This window comes from Kryptolebias marmoratus, linkage group LG3, assembly GCF_001649575.2.
Source record: "Kryptolebias marmoratus isolate JLee-2015 linkage group LG3, ASM164957v2, whole genome shotgun sequence".
NCBI lineage: Eukaryota > Metazoa > Chordata > Actinopteri > Cyprinodontiformes > Rivulidae > Kryptolebias > Kryptolebias marmoratus.
In genome coordinates, this window is record NC_051432.1 from 19,643,073 (window position 1) to 19,665,665 (window position 22,593).

The 22,593-nt window shown below is 35.7% G+C and overlaps 1 protein-coding gene across 1 annotated transcript in view; it reads right to left on the reverse strand.

Moving 5' to 3' along the window:
• LOC108231834 (protein phosphatase 1 regulatory subunit 29) overlaps positions 1-22,593 on the reverse strand; it is a 152,291-nt gene that overhangs the window by 5,419 nt on the left and 124,279 nt on the right. The window contains exons 4-6 of the mRNA XM_017409193.3: positions 2,867-3,374; positions 1,893-2,042; positions 332-1,323 (exon numbers count right to left, since the gene is read on the reverse strand). Of these exons, the coding sequence (XP_017264682.1) occupies positions 332-1,323; positions 1,893-2,042; positions 2,867-3,070 (1,346 nt within the window). The 5' untranslated portion in view covers positions 3,071-3,374. The remainder of the gene's footprint in view (positions 1-331; positions 1,324-1,892; positions 2,043-2,866; positions 3,375-22,593) is intronic.

Here is a 22,593-nt window from a genome sequence, read left to right on the forward strand (position 1 = left end):
TATAGTGCACTCTTTAAAGTATAATATTTTGACAGAGAACCTTATTTTTAAATAGGCTAAACCTTAAAGAAATTGTTGAATAGTGTCATCCAAAACCTAATTAAAAATAATACTTGGGAGAATTCTTTATGCTTGAATTTAGAATACATGAAACTTTCAAAAATTAAAAACAAAACAAAGTAAAACAGAAATAATACAGCAGTCCAACTTCAAAACTCTTCACAACATTACTTTGGGAAAAAAATAAACTTCAAGGACAGTTCTTATATCTGAAGGTTTGTTATGTACCCCACAGCAAATGCATTCACAAACATTAAAAACACTCTCCCACCTCATTTCCAGAATTGTTTTCTTCACACTGATAGTTTTTTCTTTCTCCTCCTGTATGCGTCGCCGTCTGAGACAGTAGTAGACAAATCCAAGCACAATGACCATACCAAAAAGACATCCCAGGATAGTCATAATGTAGTGGGTAGTTGTGGATGGATTGGCACGGTGATCCTCTGGCCCCATAGCCCGTGTAGTAAAAAACAAACAGGTATGGTTGTAGCGCTGAGATTTACTAACAGAAACCACACAAAAAGTGTAGTTTGTGTGAGGCTTTAGTTTCTCCAATTTAATTTCTTCCTTTTTGTTGTTAATTGGCTGGATGTCTGTAGGAACCGTTTGGTTGTACTGGGAGAGGACGTACATCTTACTATATGGATTAGGAATCTGCACAATTAGAAAAGCAGTGTAAAGGGAGACCGTTTCAAGCTTCATAGAAATCTGACTGGTATAGTTGGGATCAGCTGTAGATGAAATGGTTGGCTGGGGGTACAGACCTATGTCTGGATCCGAACCCATACCTGAGCCATCTGAATCTGGCATTTGTGGGGTCATCCCTGGAATAATTACACCATCACGACAGGAAGTCAAAAGAATGTGACGAGCATTTCTCCCATGTCCAGGCAGTGGGCTTAGGAGTGGGTATCCCATCATTTTTAGAGGGGTTTCACACTGGAGGCGGTCATAGGTATGGGTGATATTATTAAACTCTTCTAGCCAAGTCAAAAAGCTGTAGAGCTCGCAGCCACAGTGGAAAGGGTTTCCTACAAGTTCACAAACCATCAGCCTGTTAAGAACAGTGAAGGTAGATGGATCAAGACTGGCCAACTTGTTGGAAGATAAATCCAGGCTGCTAAGACTGGGGCACTCCCAGAAGGCATTGGTGGCAATGACCTCAATGAGGTTGTGCTGCAAAAACAGGCACTGCATTCGGCCCAGACCTCTCAACATACCCTCAGTCAAGTTGGTCAGTTTGTTGTAGCCTAGTTGAAGAACCTGAGAAAAAATAAATATTTTAATAAAACAGCACAACAAAGGTAATTATCATTTGGTGGAATTCACTGCATTTTTAAATTTCCAGATTTTGAACTGAATTATGCGACCAGAATTTAAATGCTAAATAAGTAAGCAAAAATGCAAATTACAATAGGAAGTAAGTAAAGAAGGAAATAAAATGGATAAAGGAATGCTTCATTACACTAGACACACTCTGGGGCAATAATTATGTTGTTTCTATGGCCATCATCACAGATTTTATCCAAATGAAGATTTAAGTAAAACAAACAATTAAAAGTTGTTTAGTGACACTTAATTCTAATTAAGCATTTTATTTTAAATAAGTTTAAAAAAAAAACTAAACCAAACAAGCCAAACAAAAAGCAAAAACAAAATGTTTGAACGAATGTATCTCTGTTAAAAATGTGTTTTGCTAAAATTGACATTTTTACAGCAATTTAAAAGAACTATAAACAAGTACATATAACAAAACATAGTGCTGCAAAATAATTTTTTAGGAAAGAGACATACCAATTCGCAAAATCAAAGTTCTGCTGTCCTTTACTGACCTGTAGGTTTGCCTGTCCAGCAAAGGCCCCATCCTCAATGTAGCTGATCTCATTCTTGGTTAGATTGAGATCAGTAAGATTTGTAAAGCGGTACATGGAGGTAAAGAGCACCGCCTTGAGTTTGTTCTCATTCAGCCTTAGATCGTGAACCTAAGGGAAACAATAAATGTATAACTTTCACTTTGTATAGTACAACATTGCAAATTAATAAGTAACTATATTCTCTGCCAAAAGCACCACACAAATATTGCTTTGTAGGCTGAATAGAATTTTGCTGCCTATTGAGTTTTATCAGTTATTCAACTGATAAATATTGGATTTCAGCCTGTTTGGAAGCAGCTGCACATTTCTACATGTGCTACGAGGGAACATTTTCCAGCATTTCCCAGAAGAAGCTTGTAGAAAATTTTCAGACAATGTATCATTTCAAACTTCTGTATTTTAAGCACAATTTCAGATTTCTTGGCTTTCTGACATTTAAAAAAAACAAACAACAACACAAAAAAAAAACCCAAATGAGCGCAATATTTGGTATTTTGGGCACATTAAATTACAATATGCAAACACAGATAAAAACATTTGTAAATAAGGTTGCAGAGATATTGCAAATGACTTATGTTGTCTACCATCATTTAACAATCTTTTAAAAAGAGTTTATCTTATTAAAAAGTAATAAGTCAGAGTGAACCTGTTCATTTTTGGAGCATGCATTTAATTCAAAAATTTCAAGTGGTGAACTTTAACAAAGCAGCAAATGTGTATTTAAAAGTTGTATATAGATTTTTTTGATCATTATGTGAGCAAATGTTTAATGTTATTGTAGCTGTGCAACAGGCAAAGTGACAAATAATCACATCTGCTGTTGAGACGACACTATCACAGCTTAAAATGCATGAAGGCACACAGTTTAATAGGTGGATGTAAAAGTAAAAAAAAAATGTTGATGAAAGCCTGATAGATAGGCTCACACTGACCGTGCTGTTGATGTGCTGGGGAATGGTCTCGTATGGAGGCTGGTTCTGACTGCATATAGCTAACCAAACGTAACCTTTGTCCCCTTCTATCAGCCAGCATTCCCCTTTCACAGTTCCAGGCAGGCGGAGGAGCAACAGTGCAGGAAGGAGGACGGAAAGAAATAGAGAGGGAGACAGGAAGAGGGAACATGGTCTGCTAGCCATGGTTTGATTTAGGAGTGTTTGATGTCGCCTCGGTGGACTGACTGGATAAATGTAGAGAGGAGCAGGTCAAATACAAATCTGGAAGGACTGCAGGTTAGGGGCAATTGCAAGTGGAAAAAAAGTTGAACGGGAAGGGTTTTTCTTGATAATTAGAGCACGGTAGGTGGTCTTGTCCCCATTTTAGGTGTTTCACGTCAAAGGGATTTGAAGGTGATTGCCCCAGCAGGAAGTCATGGCCTCTGACAAGGATGTGTCTTGATAAAACTGATTGGGAAGGAGCCACACTCAGAGCAAGGTTGTTTTTCTATACAAAAAGAGAGAGAAAAAGGGAGAAATAATATTATTTACAGTACAGTTAGGGTAGACTTTAACTAGGCTGTGACTGTTTGCAACTAATTTGCAATATGTTTATGAGGAAGTCTCCAAAATGTCTTGAAATGCTCATGCGAGTCGTAGAGGCTTACAGTCTAGTTGACTGAATTTTGAATATATACAAAAGGTTTGAGCAACAATTTTTTCCTTGTTGCAGCGTTGTTGCAGGCCTCTCAAATCCTTCTTAAAACTGTCTCAACTTAGTTTCTAGAGCTGTTTTTTGGCACCTGCATGCAAGATTTCCCTGTGACATTAAAATGTCTGAGGCTACGGCCCTGAATGTCCAGGTGCAACCATGTTTCAGGTAGATAATAATTACTTTAAAGAAATCAAATCAAAGTCTGTTTATCTTTATTTTAAGTGTACTCTGGTAGATTAAATCAAAAAGGTGGGGGCGGTTGCCAAGGTGGGTGCAAAGTGGGCTGAGGTGGGTTTGATGTGGGGAATTGGGCAACAAAAAAATGAAGATGGCCTAAAATATAGATTCACAAGCTGTGCAACAAAAAAAAGACATGAAATACTCAAGATTCAGTTAGACAGCAGCTCGAAATTTGCATATTTTCTTGCAATTTTGAGTCAACAATTAGTCCTTTGCAGTCATAGCTCAGTGAGAAACTACCCTCACTGGTCCAAATCTGCCTATTTTTATAACACACCTTACACCCTTAAGGTAATGCAGCACAGTAAGAAAACCCTTTACTGCTAACAAAATGTCTTATTTTTTTATTAAAGACCAGAGAAGTGTGCTTTGACTTGTTGAATATAGACAGACTTTCTTATGATCTGCAATTATTCCTATTCATTAACAATCTGTGAAGAAACTGCAGCTCCTTCATTCATATTCATTAGTACACGATGCAGCAATAAATATGTAAATTGCAAACACGATGAAAGCAACAGTTTTATTTTGGTATTTTTGTCAATTTTACAGGTTTTGACAACTTAAATTCGAGTCCTGTTATTTTAGGTTTGAGGTATGAAGTATATAACAAAACAATGAAAATTTAATCACTTCTGTAATAGAATGTGGAAACAGGGAGATGGGTTAAGTGAAACACACAGAAGGGCTGCTGTAATTTGCATGTTTAACAGGATACTAGCTGACATTTAGCTATTTACCTTTCTCAAGGGATTAACCGTGGATTAGGCTCTAATCCAGCGTAAAATATTATGTATCTCATCACAACAGCACCCACTCTTTTAATTTGTTTCCAAAGTTTTGTCTCCCTCCCAGGTAAAAACTATCTCAGACAAGAATGAAAGCAACTTGATAAAATTCAAAAGAAGAATCCAAATTTGGTGCTCAGCCATATTTAATTTGTCCTCTTGAAAGCCAGCAATTATATAAGCCAACTTTGGACAATTAAGTTAACGTGACCCATCGTTAATAGTCCTCTACACTATGTTTCAATGCACTCAGCAAACCTCTGTTGTACCATGCCTAAAACTATAAAAAGCCAGTAGTTCATAATCAAGTTAATCAAATAATGACCGTTTCAGTATATCATTAGATAAATATAAAAGGAAATCAATGCAAATATAATTTAAGGAGTTTGTAATTTAAGTGTGTCATTTGCAGTTTGAGGATAAGATTTGTTTAAAAATATATAATTTTGATGAATATTCTTTATCTCTGTGGAGATACTTGATGAAATACTTTCAGACTAAATTATTTTGGCTGGTCAAAACAATGTCGGCGCAGAAAGCAAAACACTTGAGCAACAGGTATCTGCTGTGAGAGGGGTGGCAGCGCCGGCAGAACTCTCCTCAGAGCTTCTTCAGTCAGTCACAACTTCTCCTTGAAGCTCCTGACAGGCTTTGACATTTTTTCTCAACCGTCCTTGCTTTACACTGAAGAGTCAGTTAGGAGTGCTCCTAAAATGACCAGTTTGTCCATTTTTGTAACTTTCAACTGTCTGTTATTGAGGAATCGCCTGTCTTGACGCTGCAGGGTAACCAATCAGACGTTAGGGTCTTACAGCGAGCTGCAGGGACACTTATTGTTTATGATGCACTTCAGCCATTAAATATTTAGTTGAAACGGCTATTATTTATTGATGTTTTTACATTAAATTAGACATTATTTAAAGACTTATCTGCACATTTACACATTTAAATAATGATTTATGCATTTAAAGAATTATATACACTGCATATATTTATATTTTAAATTGTTCCTTTTTTCTTTCTGAATCTGCCTATTAAAGTATTGTTGTGAATTTAGTTCATGAACAACAGATCTCCAAACTCACTGTAGATTCCTGCTACATCTACTGTATGTATGGGGAATTAAAACAACAAATGATATAAACTGAGCTTTAGCATCATAGGGCCAATTAGAGTTTTACTTGCCGTTAAACTAAGCTTTGACTTTTATTTATCATGTATTCAGCTTTAAAGCTGACTAAATTTACTGATTTGGTCAGAAGACAAGGACAACATGTCTGTGACTATAAACATGAATTAATGTTGTTGATAACATCTTGAAAATATATTATCAAATGACAGATTGGATTTTAATCAGTTTCATTTCTCTTTTTTTAAAAAAAAATAATTCTGACTCTTGCTTTTTCTTGAAGACACCTTCAAGACTGGTCTTAAGCAGTAACATCATTTTGCATCTCAATGTTTTTCTTCCTCTTCTTTGTTTTTGGGGAAACTTTTAGTTTATTATGAAATGAAGTATCATTTGAGGTCCACTTTTAAAATGGCACATTTTCATTTTTAAAGAAAAATTTGAAGACCACAAAAAAAGAGAAAAAAAAAGTTTGAATATAAACTCCAGAAAAAACTATTCCAGAGTGCAGCTGACATCATTGCAGTGGTATTTACAATGCCCAAAATACATAAAAGACAAGTCAGTCACTACCCATTGGAAAGCTAGTTGTTTACAACACTATCCAGTCACAACAGCTTAGATCATAACAGTATGTTCATTTTTATTTTATGCTGTAATAATCCTGACCACACCAATGTGGTCTGTCTTATCACTTAGGTCAGCCTCCTGTCACTCACTCAGGCTGTCTGCTTCTGTATTTCCTTTTATCTGACAGCCTGTTTCCTTATTTCTTCTCCTTTCTGTCCATCTCTTTCCTCTATCTGCATTGTTTTAAGCCTGCTTATCTCTGCTGCCTTTCAGATAAAAACCACAAAAGAAAATGCTCTTTTCACCAAAACACAACCTGACTCCGTTTTTGTGTCCCATCACATCCCCACCTCGCCGCTCTTATCATATCCATCCCTTGGGTTTGATTTTGGGAGGAATCCAAAAAAAAAAGAACTGTTCTATTTCTCTGTGTGCTTTCCTTTTCTTAAAAAAAAAAAAGTTCTCTTTCGTTTCAACTCGGATGGCTGTGATTTAATCAAACTGATGTGTCTGATGAACATCACCAATTAAACTAATTATGCTACTTTACAAGCAAATGAAATAGACAAAATGAGGACTAAAATGGGCTTATGCATCTGATGAAAAGCTACAAAAAACATAATAATGATGTGTTTTGGGGATATTCAGTGATGCTGGGGAGTCACAGCAGGGTTAGATGGTTATAGATTTGACCCTGCAGGTGGGATGGTGTTTGGTTCCCCTCACTATGGCATGCATTTTAGACTGATGGTTAATTCTAAATTGTCTCTGAATGTGAATATAAACACAACTGATAGACTAAACGTCCCAGCCCAGTGACAGATTGGGCAGATTGTTCAGTGCTTATGACAGAGTGAGAATGAAATGCATGGATATTACTGGACTTAACTTATGACAAAAAAAAACACATTTTTAAAGGAAAAAGTGATAGGCAAAATATAAACTTTGAATGCTGAATTATCCATAACTTGTTTTAAATGGTAATGTCTCTTTTTCATTTTGTCAACAGTAGAAACACAGCCACCCTATTAAAAAAATCCATATTAACTAAAAGCTATTCATCATTTTTATTCACAGCACAGATAGTCTGGGTCTGACTGACAGCACAATCTAGTAGAAAACTGGAATGAGTTGATTAAGTTTCCAAGGGGAGTTTAAAATGAGACCCAAAAATGAAGAGGCAGTGTAGTAATGTTGTATTATGAATGATAATTGTATTTTCTGCACTGTGTGCATGAGAGTGTGGAGGAAAGGAACACAATATTGGGATTCACATTTGGAGAAAAATGTAGAAATAGACTGTTTCAACTGGTCTTATGTTAAAAATAAAGTAAAAATGGGATCACATTTTAAGAGAGCAGAAGGCTGGTCAGTACAGCATCTTCAGAAACTAGACAGAAAACAAGATTAACATAGCTACCCCTAACTGGATAAAGAACTAAGTAAGAGTGAAAGATAAAAAATAAAATAAATGTGCAGAACCCATTTCTAACTTTATTTTCCCTTGTTTGCCGAGTAAACCAGTCAAGTATTCAACCACTGCTTCACATTCTGAGTCAGAAAGGAAAAATTAAAAAAAGCTAGCCTGCTTTATATTTTGTCATTCAGCCAAATCAACCGAGTCAGCAGGCCCAACAGTGAAAAACTCAAATACCTAACCACACATCAAGTCAATATGTGGACCAAGCAGACAGCCAGCCGTCCAGTCATTAATCCCTGCCAGGTTGTACAGAAACACGAGAAGCAAAGCTCACACTTTCTTTTTTTTAGCTCTATCTGTGAGTCCCAGACTACTTAACTTTTAAAGCTGTTGCTTTTTTTTTAATACATTTTCTCACTTTTCTCTCTTGTTGTTGTTTCAGTTTTTATGAAGTTGCTGCATTGTTGATTCAAGTCCCGAGAAAATAGTTTATTCTCTTCTCATGCCTGCTTTGTTTTGCACAAATTAATAAAAAAATTATTTTTTTTCTCCGTACATTTTGGGCCATTTCTCAGTCCCAAACTCCCAGCACTATTCTTATGTGTTTATAAATTTTTAACACTTTGTAATTATTAGATGGAGTATTTTATGTATGCGGCAGTGTTATCAGTCAGTGCTTATAAATGGTACGAAACAGCACAGTTTGCTATTGCTTTGTATAAGCTCCCTCTTTCTCAACTCAACTCATGTTGCTTTCTTGTACTCAAAACTCTTTTTTTTCCTTTTGTTTAGAAAGCATGTAACATCTGTTGTTGTCTCTCAGACACACTCCCACTGGGAAAGCTGACCACAAAGGAAGATTTTGGATAGTGAGTGTTTTCAGCAAAACGCTATGTTCTGTGAAGGCTGTTACAGTACAAGCTGTTAAAGAATCGGAGCGTCAGGGGACTGCTGAAGCTTCCAGGTAGAAAGGCAGGAAAGTTGCAATGAATTATATCAGTAATATCAGGTGTATGCCACTGATATTTCAGGAAAAAAAAAAACTAGGAGTCAGACCAAGAGGTTGTTTGCTTTTCCAAAAAAAGATTAAAAAAAAATGAAAAAACTTTTTTATTTTGTAATTTTGTGAAAGGTTACGAGTTTACTTGTTTTAGTTTTTTTTAAGAGTTGTTCAAGATCCCTTCACTCACATAAAACTCTTTGGTTTTCCTATAAAGCAACTTGATTGTTAACTGCTGAAATATTAGACTGAGATTTATGCTTCCTTATCAATGTCACAAGTGGTCAACATCAGAATTTTGGAAGTACAAAGCATTTCTGAGAGTGGCGGCAGTTCAGGCGTTCAGGTACTTGGCGTGGTGCTTCATGTGGTCGTTCATAAAGGAGTAGATGAAGAAGTAAATAAACATTGAGTTTTAATTATTAACCACTGCCAAAGTGACCTTAAAAAATGTGCAAATGGCTATAACTCTGTTCTACATATTTTGACTTATCTGGTGTCATAGTAACTGAGACTGAGCCCCAACACATAATTTGAGCATAAACAAATTGTACAATATGTTTGTTTCAAATTTAACCCCTGATGAGAAATGAATGAAACTTTCAGAAAGTAATCATTTAATGTACACCTATAACTTTTTACCTTCTAGAGTTAATCCAACTCAATAATAACATACTCAAGAATGGCTATATCTCAGTCAGTTTCATAGATATTAGGCTAAAATTTGTAGTATTAGTAGCTGAGAGTCATTCACAACACTGAGCATGACATCTCACAATATTCCATGAGATAACACATATTTTGTTATGGTTTGATTAAAACAGCTAAAACGCCATCATTCCAACATGAAATACCTTCTCCACCTGCCAAATTTTACATCAAGTGTGTGATATCTTAGAGTTCCTCTTTTTTTGTAGCTTAATCATAAAACTATTTTGAGAAATAGTCCAATTTTTTGTGTGCAGGTTTTGATGACTCTCTACCAAGTCGCAGCAAAATCTGAGATTGTAATCATCCAATCTGACACAATGATCATCTCAAAAGACCAAATATTGTGATCTGATACAGTACCACTGTGTTCAGGTATTAGGCTCTGATTGTAGTCGCCAGCCTGATGCAGAGGAGGCAAATATAATTACAAAGTGCCAACTAACAGCACAAAAACAACTATTTTTTTTAACAATTTAGTGGCAAATTGTCTCCCCAGTACCACTGCCCTGCTTTTTTTATATTGAGTCTTAGGCCAATTCTCGGATATTTATACTTGCATGTTGTCCCTATAGTCACACACTTGCATACAGGCATATGTTATTGGGATTTTTTCAGTGTGGCAGGTAATGTATTAAATCCAAAAATATACTGTATGTTGCAACAGCGAAAATAACTTTACAGTTTTTGAGCTTGGTTGTACAGTTTATGTGCTGAAAAATTTCTGCTATACCATTGAGTCTTAATTATTTCATAACCCATGAAAGAATCTCTCCCACATATCTACTCTGCAGGTATGCTGTGTGGAAGTAACAGCCCTCTGTGGGAGCCCTGCCCTGCTCAGGAGAGAGGCAGAAAAAAAAAGAGGAAGCTTATGAGATACAGAAAGAAATGAACAGTAAGAATGGCAGAGGGGATAACAAATGAAGAAGAGGAACGGGAGTGGCACTGTGGTAAGAATTATAATTCATCCGCTTTAATTCCGTTTCTCTGTCATCCCAACAGGTTAACCCCAACGGGGCCTTGAATCTCTTTTTCAAGGTTGACCTTCACATGAAATTGAGAGTTGAGGATTAGGAGCACACAGAATAATAAACAGGGATAGAAGAAAGTACCTTTTTTTTATCTTGATTTTGCTACTTAAGTTAAGGAAAAACACAAATTGAATCTTGCTCATGCCAGGGCAGGAAGATAAGAGGATTTCTTGGATGAAGAAAAGTGTCTGTTAAAACCACTTAGTAATACATTATGTATTGCTACTTTAGTGTCAATTTTTACAGCAGTAGCAGAAGGAGAAATGGCTGTGCATATGCACACATTCACACACTGAAAGTGTCCAGTAAAAATACTTTTTTGGCAGGCAGTTCTTGGCTCAGTGCCGTTATGAGGAGTAGTTTAATTAGCATCAGCTAGCTGTAGCACTTTTGATGCAGATAATAGTTCTGCTGGAAAAACTATGTATTGTAAAATTAACAGTTGTGTGAAGGTTTATAAAATAGCATTTGCTTAAGCCAGTTTGACTTTTTTGAGACTGGAGTTGTTTCATGATGGTACCAATCCACTTTGGTTTTGGCCCCACTCAGACTGCCCTTTATCTTATCGTTCTGGTCTAAATTAAGCTTGGTTTCTCTAAACCAAGGTAACTCAAAGAGCTACAAAACTCATATCGCTACTAAGGCAGATGAGCCCCACACAGTGAACATTCTCTAAAGACAGTCATGAGTCAAATTGTCTGGGAATACAAGAATCAATGTAATCAGTTTGGTTTGTTGTGGAACAACCAGATTTCAGTGGGAGTCATCGGATAAAAGTGTTCCCAAACAATCAAATCAGCACACGCACTAAGACTGACATTACTCCCTCATCCTCAGAAGGACAGCATGCTGACAGAAGAGGCACAGTCACACATAACAAATTCACCTGGAGACACAAATACAAATGAGGTAACACAAGGAGCTGCAGATTGCGAGATATCAGTCACTGCGACTGCACATAAAGAGTGTGTTGACCTACTAATCATACAAAGTGATTTGTATAAACACACTCTGAGTGAGTTCTTTTATCTTGTAGCTTTAAAAAAAACTGAATTACTCCCTCATGTCTGTCTCTAATGATTGACTTTAATGGTTTTATCTATCACAGTCTTGTATTTTTGATCATCTTTGACTTGCAGTCGTTTGTGTATGCACGCTTTGTTAAGCAGAAACGGATAAAATGAAAATGTTTCACTTGTGCAGAACTGAAAATGCTTCTGCACAATCTGGAGTGAAACTAAAACAATCTTTCACCAGGCTATGTGTAAAAGAAGTGTTGTAATGTATTTTTAGATTCGTAGGTGTAAGAACTGGCTTAGCAGTCTTTTGTTTTGAAATCTGTGTGCGCCAACTATGCCTGCCTCTGGAAGTTGATTCAACAAATTAGTTTTCTTTTTGTTTGCTTGTTTGTTTGTTTTATTTGTGTGTGCGTGGAGAAACGCACACACAAATCTGCAACATGCATGCAGCCTCGAGGAAAAATGACTAATTCTTATCACGCTAATTCTGGGAAGTGTAATTATCCCAAGGAAACGTGTGACTCATATGAGCATGCTGCCTAAATAATTTGTGAATCAGAATTCTGGCTTCATTAGCAGCAACGGAAGGTTTGGTCCCAAGAAGGCTCAAGTGTACATGTTGTGTTGTGTGCATTTTTTTTTTAACTCATTCATACTATAAGACACAGTATTTGCTGTTAGATTTACTGCTTGACACCGCACTTCCAGTTTTTGTGAGTTCCCCGTTCTTAATTACTGTTCGGTCATGTTAAGGCACTAAAACAACTTGATGGGTTATAGGAGAAGATTATAGTTTGACTAAAGCTGTGAAACTGTGTCTGCAATTTCTGTTTTCAAGTGGTCACAAGATTAATTATTTAATGATTGGTTTCTAGACAAAAAAAAGGCAAATAAATCGATGATGTACAAGAAATGCCAAGAACTCCTGCTTTGATGTGACAATAATGTGTTTTAAAACACAAAACCTTTTCCTTTATCTCAACACTTCCTACAGGTAAACTTGATCAGTGTCCTAGCTATGCTAAAAGATGAAGTATAATGTTTTATTTCCTGTATACAAATAAATTCATAGGAAATTTTACTAAAACCTCTTTACTTGACTCAACCCCTGGAAGGTTGAGTCAAGTTTACGTGAAACACTTGTGTTAAAGGCAAAAATAACAGGAAAATAAGCAGAACAAACATGAAAATAGTGATAATGCAGCAGCTTTGATTTGATCAGATTCACAGTGAAATGGCATGTGTGTGAGAGATAAGCAGGCTTCAGATTAAGAGAGACAAACAGAGAGCAACCAAAGTGATTTTAATGCTGAGCGCAGCCTTTGTGGGGGACTCTGTATGACCTTTATGTAAGGAAAAGAATATTGGATAAATACATACAACCCCCCCCCAAAAAAAAAAAAAAAAAAAACAGATGGTTGATGGTGACTGTACACTTTGTAATGACAGTGAATATAGATATAATATATAGTTTATTTCTAGTAATTCTGTCTTTCAAATCAAACAACTTATTTTTTTAATTACTGATTTTTATTGAGTTGGACAGTTTTGAGCTTTAAACGTTTTGAGACATCCTTTCTATCCTTCGTGCTTGTGCTGTGCAGACATGCTAAACTGGTCGCAGTGGAGAGCCACTGTACTTCACAAAGAAAATAAAAACTGAGGAGAATTTAACCTTAGCAGAGTCCTTTCTTGCCTTCAGAATATTCTGAGCCAATCTCCTCTTAACTGCTGCTCATCTTCCTCGTCTCATCCTCATGGGTAAAACTAATGCCTTTTTTTTCTGACAGCATGGAAGATGCATCCTGCTTCCAAGACTGCAGCTGGAAAAAAAAAAAAAACAACAAAAAAAAAAACTAGCTAATTCCTGGATATCTTTTGGTCGCCTAGCAACTGTTGACAAACTTGGAGCTGTTTGCTTTGTCCTCCCTCTCCTCTGCATCGTTTCCCCATTACAAGCACAAGGTCTTCTGCATCCTATGTGGGAGCCTTGTTAGGGCGTTGAGGAAAACAAAATGAAGCTACTATGTGGTGTTTTACAACAAAAATCCCTTTGTTGACTTACTACCTTAAATGTTCATGTTGGCTTCATTTATAACGTGAAATATGAAAAATATCATTGCTTTCATAAGGATTTTCAACAAAAAAAACACTTCATTTGTCCTCCTGCACCATTTCTCATTTTAAAGCTTCCACACAAATTATTGTAATTATGTGTTTGAGGAGACGTTTTGATTTTTGAACAATTATTTTGATAAAGGATCCAGTCGCAATCTTCTTCCTTCAACTCAATGCCTTCTGTTTTCATTTTCTGCTTTTATAGTTATCGTTAAGCTAAAATTTTCCACTGCGGAGGGGTCAACATGTTGGACTTCTGCTACAAGCAGACAGAAGATCCAAATTAGTGGTGGTTTTCAGACTGGTGACGTATTGTATTGTCTCATTTCGTATTTAGGATAAGCATATGAAGCAACATTACTATTCAAAAAGCAATGACAGTTTTTCAAATTATTTTTTTAAATAATACCATCGCAAACACTCGCATACAACACAGACAATAGCATTATAAAAACAAACAAGTGTCAGCTATTTATGCTTTTTACAATGCAGGGCTTATTTTGTCCTTTACTCATCCATTGCTAATTAATATAGCTCAGGAGGCTTTAGCATAACAGTCTTTATGTGCTGGCCTAAACTAAGCTCTTATGAAACACATCCAGAAAAAAAAAAATGTAAAAAAAAAACAAAGCAGCTGGACTTTAATTCTGTAGATGAAGATGTTTCACCTTCCATCCGGGGAAATTTATCAATCCAAATCTGGGCAGTGTGGAGTTCCAAGCTTTAACCTTTGAACGTAGAACTTCTGAACATATTTGGCAGGAGGTAACAATAATAGGAACATTAATTTATCATTTTTATGTTAACAAGAGCTAATACTAGCAACTGCTAAGATTAACATTTTTAGTTAAAAAAATGGGAATGTTCATATATGTTGTGGATGAAGATCTGTGGTGAGTGTACTTGTTTAAGTTCTGCCATTGGAAACTTAAACAAGTATCAAAAATCGCAGGTATGCATGTTTGTTTGTTGCACATGTGCCTTTGTTGCGCATGTGTCCTGGCAGTGAAGGTGTAGCTCACCCATGGCCGTAGTTTCTGCCTGATTATTTTTTTCCTAATAAAGCTATGACAGAAGCACCAGTAAGATTACTTTGTTAGGGCGCAGGTGTTATGCAATAAAAACTACATCTGCCTGTAAAAAACAACTTGGTGTATTACCTCCACCTTGTGATCAAAGTTTGGCAGCACATCACTACCATGTAGCAAAAAGACAACCGTAGCCACAGTAACTATTCAATTTTTTTAGACTTTAATGATTATTTAGACGTTCAAAATTCAATGCTCATTCCGGTTTTGTCGTGAAATGTTTTAACTGCTATATCTTGTAACTTCTAAGTGAATCCCAAGAAGAGATTTTTTTAAAATCTAGATGCAGTTGATATGGGTACCAAAAGGAAAACTGAGACATCTTCATATTTGTATTTAAATACAATCTTTGCATCAGCTGGAGATAAATAAACTGTTATGTTCTCATAATTGCAACAAAAAAGTGATTATTTTGTTTGTTTGTTTGTTTGTTTGTTTCCACTACCTCTATAGTTGCTTAGAACTGCAGAGAGTTTAATTAGGAATGGGACTGCTGGAATGAAAGACACTGAAAAACAGAAATTGAATCGGGGATTCTAGATGGCTGTGAGAGCCAAATTCAATGCCAACACAAACTGACCAAATAAAATAAAGCTGCAGGCAAAATATTACTTTTAATTCAACACTCATAATTAAGGTGATTAAACAGATGGGCATTGGAAGATGAGGGGAAAAAATGGAGGGTGTTAAAAAAAAGCACATATACACACACACACACACACACACACATAAAAAAGAACGGTTTTACCCTATTAGGGTATAAATCCTGTTTATTCTTGCGACTGTTGATTAAAAACGAGACAAGCAAGTTCTTTCTTGAGGTATCTTAAAGTTAATCCAGCAGTTAAAATCATCCTATTTATTAATAATTAATTAGTATTAATCTAATAACAAGTTAATTTCTTTGTGTATGTTTGTTTTGTTCAGAAAGTGACAGTGTCTCTGTGTTTTGGCTCAATTTACAAAAATAACAATTAAAATGGTAAACATGTGGCTTAATTTGACTATGGGTTGTGGCTTTTTTATATTATGTGAAGCATGACTCTGCAGTTTATGGTTTTTTCATAGCAGACAGTACCAAATACTTGATCCTGATACATTTGTTTTAGCAACACACAGCCGAGGCTCCAAACAAAAACTGATACCACACCGGGTCTGTAAACAAAGCAGATTGCTGATTGATCAGGGAGAATCATCACCTGCGAGCACTCACTCCGTTCTTGTTTTGATCGTGTTTCGAAAAAAACAGTTTGCCACAAACCTCAAGTAATGTCTCATCTGTGTACACAGACACATTTTGTGTATGGCAAAAAATACAGATGCATACATATAAACTGGGTATGAATTTATCAGGTAAACTTTCTCTGCTGGATGGAGTTATAGTCTGTAGCAACAAACTCGTTATGATCACATTTACAAACCTTTCTGTATATAAAGCTTGTTACAAACGCATTCAGTGCAGCAAGAACTCCAGATTCTTCTGAATTTCTCTTCACTTATACAAACACATCAGCACACAGGGAAGGTGTTTCTGTGTAAACCCAGCCTTATTTCGGAGCGAGCTGTCTTTAGTGGAAAATTACGCTGAAAAGAGCCGCGGAGAGTAAAAATGTTCTGCTATACTGTTCCATTACATTAAAAAAAGCCATCAATATCATTTTTGAGGTACCATCTATAATAATAAAAAAGCCATTATCACTGTACAGTGTAATGGAAAATTACACCAGCATGGAAGTTTAGGTGCATCGACTGAGTGGCCAGCTGAATTTCGATGTCTTTAATGTTGTCTTTCAATACTTATTGATTAGTTGATTGAATGCCTCTTTTTTGGCAAGCTCTTGAAATTAAGATCTTAACCTTGAACAGTTGTTTAACAAGCAAGACTGACCAGTTAAAAAAACAAGCTGAAAAAAGGAGAAACTTAAACTTACATAGTTTGAAATTGAGCCTAAACGGTAAACCTAAGTCTCTATAACCTTTTTTTTTTCATTCTATTTTTAGTTAATCAGATGTTTTTAGTTTTTCACTTTTACTTTTTAAGATTAAGTCCTCTAGCACCATCTTCACTCCTCACCTCTCAGCAGCATTTAATTTTCCTTTTTTTTCAATCTGCTTTTCAAACCCACAGATCTGCTATGAAAGTCTCTTCGTTCACATTCTTTGCCCCATGATTCACGGCATCTCTTTTGATTTATTTATTTATTTATTTTCACTTTATACCAGTATTTTAAAACTTTTTTTCACCCTCTTTAACAGAACAGAATCTTTGCTAACACTAATTTCTCTTTGTGGCACTTGTGGTTTTCTCGTTATCTTTAGCTTTTGTACATGGACAGATTTTTTGTAAGCAGATGTGTCTCAATGATTGTTTGGATTCCATCAAGGCAAAAAATAAGTGTATTTTACTATACTGAGTGTCATACAGAAAGTAGAAGAGTTCCTTATAGATTAAATGTGTTTCTTCAAAGCAGGGTCAGATTCAAAATTTATTATAGGCAGCGTTTCAGTGTAATGGTTCTGTATCTCTTCCAAAATATCATTTTGATGACTTTATGATTCATCCTGTGCCAGGCAGCTGTTGTTTGATGCCTAACCAGCTGCCAGCCAGAATCTTAAATGGAATTGAGCAAACTGAGTTTTAAATCTCCGGTTTCAGATTTGATCACATGATTTCATTTTAATTCAATTCATTTAATCTAATTTGACAGAATATAGTTCTAATCCATACCATTGCACTGTACAGAAAAAGTAAAAAGTTTCAATTTAAATTGAACAACATGCAGCCCATTTCAATTCACTTCTATCCAGTCCAATTCAGTACAGTCTAAATCAGGTTTAATTTCAGCTATATGTGTCATGGAAAATAAAATTCAGTAATGTTTATTTCAGAAGTGTGATGGAGAATACATGTCTGATTAAATTCTGATGCCAGTGCAAAATGATCCTTCCACTGATACGGCACTGACAAGAGCTGCTGGCCTGTAAGACGAGTGTTTTTAATATTACTGTGCCTGTATAAAAGCTTTCACTCATTATCTTAAAGCAGACATATTCTGCCATTCAGAACTGTCTCAGTCCCTCAGATTTCTGCTCAACCTTTCTGTATTTTAAATAATAAAAATAAAAATCAACAAGCTGGGTCTTAATAGACTTGTTTTTCTTTTCTGTTGTGGCAGTTTCAGTCGATCTAATTTATTCTGAATCAATATGTTTCAGATCAATCTAATTATAATACAGTTAAAAAAGATTTAATTATGCAGTAATCACAAAATGTTACTTTTTAAATAAATTGTCTATCTGTAAAAGTCAAAGATAAGCTCCAGTCCTTTTCACAAAAAAGGATTAGAGCAAATACATCAAACTAGATAATTAAAATGCTTTTACAGTATATATATATATATATGAGAGAGACAGATTTTTTTTAAGCAATACAGCTCATAATTGTTTACTGAAAATGCATCTATGAAAATTCTCAATTTAAAAGGCCCTCCATCACAAAAAGAATTGGGACACCCCTACTTCCTAGCAAAACATGGGGATAGGGCTAAGCATCATAGACAAGAGCTTTTAAATGCTCTCACTGTTCGGAGGACATTACTGCAACTGCTCTAAGACTTTATAAGGAATGTCTTTTTCATATTTCCAATTTTGCTTCAAAAAAGCCAATAAAAACGATTTTGCTCAGAACTGACTGAGTATTCATTAGGTACAGCTAAATCGAAAAAAGTACATGGAGGTCATGGGAGAAGGGTTGCTGTTACGAACATGATTTGGCTTCTCAACTCAGATGGAACATGCTTATTATGAACTGTCTGATAACCTGGCGACATTCGTAAATGTGTGTGGAATAAGAGATGAACTGCTGGTCCTTAGCTCCTGCCTTACAGTTTGATTGGCTCATTATCTGTGTGTGGATTGGTGTGCAAAAGTGCTGGATGTGCATGCCCTCTGAGACACAAGGATTTAAAGTCATTTGAATTTATCTAGACCTAAGGTAATTTTGTTTTAGAAAGTATTCTGAAACATAGGTGCTCCTTTAAAATAGCTTTTTTAAATTCTTAAAGTTTCAAAATAAGTAAAGCTTTTATTTTTTTTTGTTTGTTGAAGAAATTACATATGTATAATAGTGACATTAGATACTTTAAATGTTGACTTTTATTGTTTCTTATATTGTTCACTGTTCTGATGTGTTGGCAGGGATAATGCAACTCATTCTGCATCAGGCTTGAAAGGCAGAAGAACTCGTTTCGCTTCAGATCTTTCCCTTTACATTGCATTGCATCAGCTTTGAAAGGTTTAATCGGACTAGTCCACATCCTTTTCACTCAGACATAAATGTACTGTGGCCTGAGAGGTGTCAAATATAACAATGACAAGCTGTCTGAAAGGAATAGGACACAGACATGCCAGGAAAGGCAGGAGACACAGAGGGAAATGACTGAGTGACAGAATGAAATGGTGCTTAAAAACCAGAACAGAAAAGCTGCGAAGTGGTCCTGAAGACGCGTCACCGTCACCTTACACAATTTACTCACGTTCATAATTCCTTCCTTCATTTTATTTCATTTCATTACACAATTTTTTAGGTATACTGCAAAACTGTTCTTCAGTTTGTTAATACTATATCCTCATAAAATAAACAAATTAATTTGTGAAAGGCAGTGATAAATGCAATGTCAAAATGTCCTGTGGAAGTTTTTTTGTTTGTTTGTTTGAGTTATTCTGTCAGTTGTCAAGAATAAAAAGAAAGCTCATCTAGGTTTTATTTTATGTATATCGTTAGACTTCAACCACCATTGCTCACCAATAAAAGACTTACTTTGCTTATTCAGTTGAAGTCGAGATGTACTAAAACACAGCGGGAAGTTGTGTTTTAGTGAATTTACAATTTTAGTCTTTTTTTTGTTGTAAAATAGTGTTTTAGTAGTCAAAACCTTTACCCCACAACAATATGACTGATTTAAAAAGAATATTAGAAATAAATTTCATTCTTTTTGTATCTCTTTATGTGCTCTGATTGGAGAATGTTGTTCAGTTGTCTACCCGGTCATTCTGGAGTGTAAATTACTGACAGCAGCTGTCACAGGTATGGGGGCCTGGGGCCACGCTGGTTTGTGTTGGTATATGTTTGAGAGACAGAGTGCCAAAGAGAGGGGAGGAAAAGTTGGGCTAATTATCAGAATGTTTTTTTATTCACAACTTACTCAAATTCAGTCTTTTCACTCCTGTAATCCAAATCCACCTTTTTTTGTTTTTTTTAGCAAAACCTATAAAAGATGTTACTGGAAACAACAAAGTGAGAAAGTTTATTTATTCTCAAAAAACTGTTCACCTATTATATACATCTGAAGTGTCATTAAAGAAATTTGCAGGTTTAGAAAATAGTGTCTATTTCAGGAAACCTTTTTTTTTTTTAAATGACTGAGTGGGATGACAGAATGAGGGGGGGGAATGATCAGGACATTGTAACAATAATTATCTTCTCGAAAAGAGGATTCAAAGACGCAAGTGGGCAGCCAGATGATAATTATGGAACATCTCTGGATTCTAAGAGCAAGCTGATGTAAAAATTATGCCGAAAACTTCAGTTTGGATGATTTCTTCAGTAGCTTCACTCTACTGAAAATGAACCTGACTTAATTATTGTCTATTACATAAACATGGATACATGTAACACATATTTGAATGCACAAGTGTGTTTTGTAGATGCTTTAGTGCTTAAATAATATGGATTTACCCAAAAAAGAGGCATGAAATTCCCCATTTACCTAGACTTAAACGAGAGCATTTATTTTAGCTGACATGAATAGAGAGATACAAGCTGATGGGCATGTGTGGAAGAGCTTATATGATACTGTATATCTGACAGATTGTTAAAATATGCATATTTGTTCTAGGGTTTGTTTGGTGCATGTGTGCACAAACACTCATTGTGCATGTATGTACATCTGCCAGAATAATCCACACTTGGTCCGCTATGCTCATAATTAAAAGGCATCTTTTGAAAGATGTGCTTGAACTATAAAATCCAACAAGCTGAGAAGAAATTACAAGCCTTTTGCAATGGCATTTTCAATTATTTGTGCAAATCGGATAACGCTTACTGACAAGATTTTACACAACTTTCTCGACGAAATGGCTGAGGGAACAAAAGATTTGCAATAATGAACAATTTTCATGGCGCAGGCATAAAATTGTCCAAACAAGCTCTTTGGCTTGTGTCTTAAAAGCATTGTCATTTTTCTCTCTAAACTGTAGGCATTTCAGCAGTGAATAGAAAGAATATATGGGGAATTTGACCAATATCACTGATTTCAAATTTAAATAGTCTTTTCACAGTTAAACTGAATTGTTTTTGAAAGGAAATTGATACAATGAGTTAAACATTCAGAAGATTAGTCAGCAGAGGTTAGATATGTGAGCATATTTTTTACTTTAGCATCATTTTTTTGTTTCAGCAGGACAAAAATGCATGCATGCATGAATAAGTGTGCAATAAGTGTGAGTTTGTATTTTAGGGTACTTCAGCTGAAGGGCTGCTGCCTGAATCGCCCGGGGTGATCTTTCTTTTGCAGAAACCACCCATTCAAATGTCAAAGCACCGGGGGAAGTTTTTCCACCACACATCTGATTGCTGAAAATATCGTTGCTGAGGGTTGAGTTGCTCACACACTGTGACACACAAGCCAACAACTATGCTGATGTTTTTCTTCTTACTATTATTAATATTATTTAGGAATAAAACAAACAGTACCTAATAGTTACTTTTGAGTTGTTTTTAAACGTCATACGCTGATTACATACTTGTTCTTTTTTGGAGTTCATTTTATTCAAGCAGCGTAATAATAATGTACTTTTGAATTATTCTGATGATTACTCATTTAAAACTGAAAAGGCCCTGAGCTCAAGTGCTCTTTTGGAGTCAGAATATAATTTTCATAGCAAATATATTACAAAACCTTTGCTCTGTTCAAACAGCAAGGTATTTTCTTCTCCTTCTTCTTCTTTTTCTTTATCTTGAGTTGAGCCAGTTCTCAACTAGTTCAGTGAATAATCATATAAGAACCAGTTTATTTTTCAACAGCCATTGAGCTGCCAGAGAGCTATGTCATTACATCATTTTAAACATTTTTTTAAAAATATGCTTGATACTCCGTCTGATATATTTTGAGTTTATGTAGAAAGCCACAGTGTAGGGAGAGCATTTGTCTACAAAGACCCCTGAGTTTATTGTGTTCTACCTGCAAACAAATGCATTGGGTGTCAGGTTTTACAGACACCGTTTCATGTGAAAACAGCTGCTGATATTGAAAGAGCCAAAAGTATTCATCAAAAAGGAATCATAATGAAGCTGCTAGCTCTCGCTGTAAATGCCCCTCTGTACAGTGCATTGACTAACATTCACAATTTATACTGAAACAAACAGTGGGAACAGGACGCAATGAGCTCCTGTTCTTCTTGCTGCTTAAAATTTTTGTTTTTATTGTTGTGTCTCGAATTAAGCAGATAACTATTACTCAAAGATAATTAACAGCCCTGCCTCAGAATTTTTAAACATGGACTTCATTACATGGTTGATTTGTTTTGGTCTCCAAAAGGCTCCACTCGCTGGTCCATCATAAAATTTGATGCTACTGGGGATTCTGTTCTAAAAATACGTATACAAAACAGAAAGTACTGGTATTAAGTAAAGACTGGCTCTGAACTAGAACTAACCCTAAAGAGAGAAATAACCCTAAAGTTGTTCTTCAGTGTACAGAGGTTCAGTGTTAAAACAGTCCACAGCAAGGATTTGTTTCATCCTTTAGCTAGAAAATTGCAACAATCCTTTGACTACACCCAGTAATGAAACATCAATACATCCATCAGAGCTCATATCTACTCCTTCCTGCTTGGAA